Raw genomic sequence first — 7179 nt, forward strand, 5'->3', positions numbered from 1 at the left:
GCTCTGATTGAGTGTGCACTAGCAGGGCTCTGATTGAGTGCGCACTAGCAGTGCTCTGATCGAGTGTGCACTAGCAGGGCTCTGATTGAGTGTGCACTAGCAGGGCTCTGATTGAGTGCGCACTAGCAGGACTCTGAGTGCGCACTAGCAGTGCTCTGATCGAGTGCGCACTAGCAGTGCTCTGATCGAGTGTGCACTAGCAGGGCTCTGATTGAGTGTGCACTAGCAGTGCTCGGAGTGCGCACTAGCCGGGCTCTGATTATGAGTGTGCACTAGCAGGGCTCTGATTGAGTGCGCACTAGCAGTGCTCTGATTGAGTGTGCACTAGCAGGGCTCTGAGTGTGCACTAGCAGTGCTCTGAGTGTGCACTAGCAGGGCTGTTATTGGAGGAACCTGTTTAACTGCTGATTGCTCCAGACGCAGAAGGAAAAGCCAGGCTGACATTATGGATATTTACTACTTAGAAGTAGTAATGGTTTACATTACAGAGCTGCAGTGGAAGTGTACTCGAGGACAAATACATAACTCAGTAACTTGTGGGAGTTTCTGGTTGGATATTGTGTTTTTGTCACAGTAGTTCTATAAAAATTGCAAAAGAACTAAGAAAAACAAAACTGAGTGTCCTGTCTCGTATTTCACCATGGTGACCATCGTATTGCGGAGGTGTCATTTCCTGTTTACTGTGGGAAATTACAGCTTGTTGCGGCCAGTTCCACCTTGAGCTCAGTTAAACTTCGATATGAGAGGGCGGAGTTCCGCAGAGCCCCTCCCATACATACGCGCTGGCGGTATAAAGGGCGCTACGGCACGCTCGGAAAGCGGCTTCGAGAAACGCAGTTTTTTGGAAGGCGGCGGTAAGACGCGGCTCCTGCTTACGATTAAAGGAGGTGGCTTTGGAGAGCAAAACATTACCTCTGAATTTGTAAGGTAAGTCCTCCCCTCACTGATAGCTTCAAATCGCACTCGTGTGTATGCACTAATCTTTCTGTGAAGGAAACAGTGTCCAGGCTGAGTATCTCCCCTTTTCCGGAGGTAAACGTGTTTACCAGTGGTAACAGGCTGTTTGTCTTGTTTTAGCAATATCTGGTTCGCTACAATAACCTGTTAGAAATATATGCGTACCTTATGATCTTACGCAAGCAACGCATTTGCAGTTATTACGCTTACTTGAATATTTGTATATCCAAGCGGGTTTTGTAAAGTTGTAATTTGTTACACAGCATTAAGATTTTTCCCAGCTTGCTGACTTTGGTGACTGCGGGTTCAAGTAGCCTTAGTTTCTCGTTGACTACATTAAATATAATTTACTACATTAATATAATTTACTACCTATATGTGTTTTGTCTTTAAAATGAAACTTCCGCTGGCTATAAGGCTGATTTTTGGTTGTGTTAAAACGAACATTTCGCCAAGCAAGATCATTTTACAATAGTAGTGCAACTGAAATTTGTACACCATGAACTTGGTCCTGCAGTTCTGAATACCCGACTTATCAGCACGGCAGTCTCTGTATTAGTCACTGCTGCAAATTTTCTCTTCGCTTGCCTAACTACCCTAATTTACGCCTCTGGAAGCCCAATTTTGGCGAACTCTGTCTTGAAGGGTGGGACAACCAAACAGTGAATCATGATGTTGTTGCCCTGAGTTTCTGGAACGTCGCATTTGTGGTCAGCATTTTAGACGGTCATTCTGGTGTGGTTGTGGGGCGCCGGACAGAAAGCTAGCAATCTAAATATAACTCTATGCGCGGCCTTACAGTAATGGTACTGTGCAACACGCGTTTCCGTTAGAGGAAAGCAGACAGTGGCTGTATCAGCCCCAGGCCACTGCGCGCTGATGAGGCGCCCTCGGAGTAGTAAAGACTCGCTGTGGGTTGGGAGGATAGCTTGTAAAACACTGCTCACATTAAAGATCAGCCCATTACCGCAGCTCACTTCACGGGAAGTGAAGTGCGTTTCTGGATGGTATTCAAAATGCAACCATGGAAACCCTGGAAGTTGTAACGGATAAGCCTGTACCTTAAGTGTCTGTAGATCGCCTGTATTGGACTAACTGTGTCTTCTACTGATAACACCATGTAAAGTAGATGTCTTTTTTATTGATTACATTTTAATTTGGTGAAGTAAAGTGCTGCTCACACACTCTGCATGCTGGTCTGCTGTATGTGAAGCTAAGAACAGTTTGCATCTGGAGCGCTTCCCGTGGCAGCGTAGTGTTTTAATTAGGAGCTTAATTACATTTACTTGCGAGCTTTGTTTCCAAACGCGTTCCCGTCTTTGGGGACGGCGTCCTCGGGAGGAATGTCTCGCGCACTCAACAATGATCCGGAACGGCGAGGTGAAGCCGGGGAGCGGCTCGAGCGCCGCCGCTCTTTAGAGTGCGGTTATGCGATCTGTGTTGTGACCTGTAGTCATTGTTTACATTACGCTACTCTCTTGGCAGAGGCTCTAACACACAGCGAAGAATAGCAGTGTAGAATATCAGTGCTGCTTCGAGGAGACTCCTCTTCTCCACAGTCTTCCTGCTGTCTGAATCCGTGGTAACCAACCCTGCTCCCGGAGATCTACCATCCTTTAGGGTTTCATATCAACCGCAATTTGGCACACCTGATTCTACGAATTAGCATCTCAATGAGAGCTCTCGGTATGCAGTGAAGTGTGCTTTGTTAGAGTTGGAGTGAAAACCTACAGGTAGATCTCCAGGAATAGGGTTGGTTACCACTAGTCTGAATATATGGATGTCTGAATGTGAGCTGTTATGATGTTTGCGTGTTTAGGCTACAATAGGATGAGGGGACAGAACAGCCCCCTGGTTCTGCTTCATCCCCAGCTGGGTGTTTATTTGTAATGGCTGGGTTTGTGCTGGGTGTTTATTTGTATCGGTTGTGGTTTTGCGTTGGGTGTTTATTTGTAACTGTTGGGTTTGTGCTGGGTGTGTGATTGTGCTGGGTGTTTATTTAACTGTTGGGATTGTGCTGGGTGTGTATTTGTAATGGCTGGGATTGTGCTGGGTGTGTATTTGTAACAGTGCTGGGTTTGTGCTCATCTCCTGCAGGTGTACAGGTGTCACAATGGGCTGCCCTTCCCTGCTCTGTTTGAGTGTGGTGCTGGCCCTGTTCCTGCGGGGGGCGCTGTCCCTGGCTCCGACCTACGGGGAGCGGGGCTCGGACCTGGGCATGCAGGTGTTTGGGGAGGTGGCGCGGGTGCGGCCGCAGGAGAACGTGGTGCTCTCTCCCCATGGCGTGGCCAGCATCCTCGGCATGCTGCTCCCCGGGGCCGATGGAGACACGCGGCAGCAGATACTCACCGCGCTCCGCTACAAGAAGAACGGTAACCTACGGGGGGGGGGGGTCAGTCTTGTGCCTTTCCCACTTTCCTTAGTGCCCACTAACACTCCGTGACCACATTCTGCCTTAATCCAGCTGCCCACACCACTGATCCACTCCCACAACTTGTCTTGCCTCCCAGTGTTTCATCTGGTTTCACTGAAATCCTAAACTGGCCGATGTGTGGTTTGTAGTGAGTTTGGTGTCCTGTGTCCAAATGTTTTCAGTTGAGATGAGATTTGCGGTGAGCTTCCTGCTGCATGGTGAGCCTTACCGCCTCAGGTTTCTGTTTACAGGTCCTTATAAAATGCTGAAGAGACTGCATAAGACCCTCACCACCAAGTCCAACCAGGACATGCTGACCATCGCCAACGGCCTGTTCACCCAGCAGAGGGCGCCACTGGAGGAGGCCTTCCTGTCCTCTAATAGAGCCAACTTCCAGTGTGACAGCAGGGAGCTGGACTTCTCCCACACAGCCGCAGCTGCAGCCGCCATTAACGACTGGGTCAAGAACCGAACCAACGGTGAGCCCCCCTGTCCTGCTGCAGAGAGTCTGTGTCGGGGCGCAGTGTTTGGGTGCAGTGTCGGTGTTTGGGAGCAGTGTCGATGTTGGGGCACAGTGTTTGGGTGCAGTGTCGGTGTTGGGGTGCAGTGTCAGTGTTTGGGTGCAATGTTGGGGTGCAGTGTCGGTGTTTGGGTATAGTGTTGGGGTGCAGTGTCGGTGTTAGGGTGCAGTGTTTGGGTGCAGTGTCGATGTTGGGGTGCAGTCTTGGTGTTTGGGTGCAGTGTTGAGTCCGTTGCCCTGTGGCTCTACAGGAATGATCCCCAGTGTGGTTCAGCCGGACATGCTGGACCCAGTCTTCACCCGATTGGTCGCCGTCAACACCATCTTCTTCAAGGGCCAGTGGCAGTCCCGCTTCCTGCCCGAAAATACCAAGATGAGGAACTTCAACGCAGCCGATGGAGTCGTTTACAAGGTCCCTATGATGTCACAACTGTCTGTCTTCAACATCGGTGAGTGACCGTACTGGGCTGCTTCATGCGGTTTGTTACGGATTAAAGAAAGTGAGGAGTGTGTGTGTGTGTGTGTGTGTGTGTGTGTGTGTGTGTGTGTGTGCACGCGTGTCTGTGTGTGTGTGTGTGCGCGCAGGTTTACTGCAGTTAGGATGTTTTGGGAGCAGGTACTCCACGTGTCTGAGTTTAACCTTTGCCCTTTGACCCGATGGCATTTCTCTCTCAGGCCACGCCAGCACCCCGCAGGGGCTGAAGTACAAGGTCATTGAGCTGCCGTATCATGGCAACAGCATCAGCATGCTGATCGCCCTGCCGTCTGAGGACAACACTGCCGTGTCCTCCCTCCTCCCCCACATCAACACTTCCACTGTGCAGAGCTGGACCAAACTGCTGACCCAGAGGAAAGTGCGCCTGCTCATGCCCAAGTAAGACGTTCGCTCGCTCACTCTCCCTCTCTCTCTCTCTCTCTCTCTTTCTCTCTCTCTCTTTCTCTCTAGCCCCTCTCCCTTGTGCATAGACTTGTGTTCCATTGAGCTGTAGAAAGGTGGGCATCATGCAGCTAAGGAGTATCCTTGGTCTTGAAGGCCTGTATGGTTGTGTGTTGGTTTCTGTGTTCTGTCTGTGGTGTGGTCGGTCCTCGTCATACTGCAGTCCTGAGAAGCTGCGGCGCTTGAAAAGGTTGTTCGGTTGGTGATCCCTCCCCCGCTGGTGTGCTTGTGTTGCTGGGCATTGTGAAAGCACTGAAATCCGAGCTGGGCTGTGTGTGTGCCAGCTTGTGTTCCTCCCCCATGTCTAATTACAGCTGTATCTGAGTTGGGCTCTCGTTCTTAAAAGCGGATTTGATTTCTGTCCTTGAACGTCTTGTTGAAGTAGTTTCTGGGAAGCTGTCGGCTGTGTCTGACCTCCCCTCTGAGATCCTCCTCCTGCAGGGATCTGGTTTCTGAGCTACAGACTCTCCTCCCCAGGTTCTCTGCCGAGGCGGAGGTGGATCTGCAGACCCCCCTGACCGCGCTGGGAGTTACCGACATGTTCAGCCAGAGCAAAGCCAACTTCAAATACCTCAGTGAGTGACTTTCCTCATGGACGTTTGCCATTTAAACTCCACCACAGCTTCAATAAATCTCACAGGAGTCTCTCCAGGGTCCAAACGGAATGGTCTGTTTACTGCAATTCAGATTGAAAGCCTATGACTCAGGCTTTGCTGATTGGTGTGAAGGGTGAATCATCTGAGTTCTCTTCCTGGGTGTGATTTAAACAAACTTGCTTGCGAAAACATTTCAAATGACTCGAGACAGCCCCCTAGGAATTGCACTGCAGTGTACTGCGTTTGTAATGTGATGCAGTGTAAATGTCGTCATGCCTGTTGGCCTGTTGGGAGGTGGCTGTAATAAGGATCACCTGTCTGGGTTCCAGGTTCAGAGCCGCTGTACGTGTCCAAAGCGCTGCAGAAAGCAAAAATCCAGGTGAATGAAGACGGAACAAAAGCCTCGGCCGCAACAAGTAAGAAATTCCTGGATGTGTGGAGTGGAACATTACAAAACCCTGACGACTCATGGGGGAGGGTGGGTCACATGATGCACTGGAGGTTGACGGTGGATAGCGGGTGCAGTTAATGGGCTGATTTAAACTGGCTTTTACTCCCTGGGGTACTGCGCTGCATGTGTGCAACGCCGGGTACTGCGCTGCATGTGTGCAACGCCGGGTACTGCGCTGCATGTGTGCAACGCCGGGTACTGCGCTGCATGTGTGCAACGCCGGGTACTGCGCTGCATGTGTGCAACGCCGGGTACTGCGCTGCATGTGTGCAATACGCGTTACTGATTGCAGACCTGAAGCAAGTAAAGGGAGTCTCTCTTTGTCTGTCTCTCTCTCTCACTCTCTCTCCTCCCCCCTTCCCCCAGCTGCAATTCTGCTGGCGAGGTCATCCCCTCCCTGGGTCATCGTAGACCGGCCCTTCATCTTTCTCATCAGACACAACCTCACAGGTACTGAACTGTGTGTGTGTGTGTTTTCAGGGTTGGTCAGTTCAGTGTGGAAAATTAACTGAAATTCCATTTATTAATTTAAAATGTATTTGACCTGTTTTTGTATTTAGTTCTCCAATTGAGTTTGTGGATTTGACTCCAGGCTCAGATGTGAGAATGTGGCACATTTCCTTGTCTGCTGGGTAACTCTTCCTTTACCTGGTTCTTCAGGTACCGTCCTCTTCATGGGTCAAATCAACAAGCCCTGAGCCTCAGATCACAAGCAGGAAGCAGGACTGTGCATTTCTCTCCGTATCGAGGGACATGGACTTCGTGTGATGCTCTGATTTTTAAAATGCACGTGATGCTCTGATTTTAACACGTACATTTTCTTTCAATTTTTCTAATGCTGAATTGTTTTAAGGCGGAAATTATGTTTTCTGTTGGTCGAGGTAGCCTTTGCGTTATTGTGAAATGTCTTGAGATATTTTAAACATTTGTGTAGAATGTTTGTCCAAGGCATTAAAAGTTTTTAAGTTCTTAAACACTTGGTGATGTTATTGTGATGTCATAGTGACTCCTGGAGAATGTGATCCGATGATGCTGCTGCCGTTAGGCCAGCTGAATTCTTTAGCACAAGGACTCCATTCCAAAGTCTCTTCAGTGGAGAAGTGAGTTCCATTGCAGGGTGTTGGTGGGAACATTTCTGAAATTTCCAGAAAGAAGCCTGTGCTGTGCTTTACTGCCTGCATGGGGTCAGCAGGTCTCTCGTTCGCTGGGGCTGGAGTTATTTACAGTCATGGAATCAAACATAATTCCTCCAGCTGTGTGATGCTCTGGAGTACCTGAGTCCGTTCATGTGTTCATACGCAGTAC

General features: G+C 49.7%; 1 protein-coding gene across 1 annotated transcript; it reads left to right on the forward strand.

Moving 5' to 3' along the window:
* The first annotated feature begins 724 nt into the window (after positions 1-724).
* On the forward strand, positions 725-6848 carry serpine2 (serpin peptidase inhibitor, clade E (nexin, plasminogen activator inhibitor type 1), member 2). Its single transcript, XM_035385903.1, has 9 exons — positions 725-927; positions 3055-3329; positions 3622-3849; positions 4142-4339; positions 4566-4764; positions 5305-5402; positions 5753-5839; positions 6241-6324; positions 6535-6848. The coding sequence occupies exons 1-9, from the start codon at positions 740-742 to the stop codon at positions 6570-6572; spliced, it is 1395 nt and encodes a 464-aa protein (XP_035241794.1). The 5' UTR covers positions 725-739; the 3' UTR covers positions 6573-6848.
* The last annotated feature ends 331 nt before the right edge of the window (positions 6849-7179 follow it).

Source organism: Anguilla anguilla, chromosome 12 (genome assembly GCF_013347855.1).
Source record: "Anguilla anguilla isolate fAngAng1 chromosome 12, fAngAng1.pri, whole genome shotgun sequence".
In the NCBI taxonomy this organism is placed as follows: Eukaryota; Metazoa; Chordata; class Actinopteri; order Anguilliformes; family Anguillidae; genus Anguilla; species Anguilla anguilla.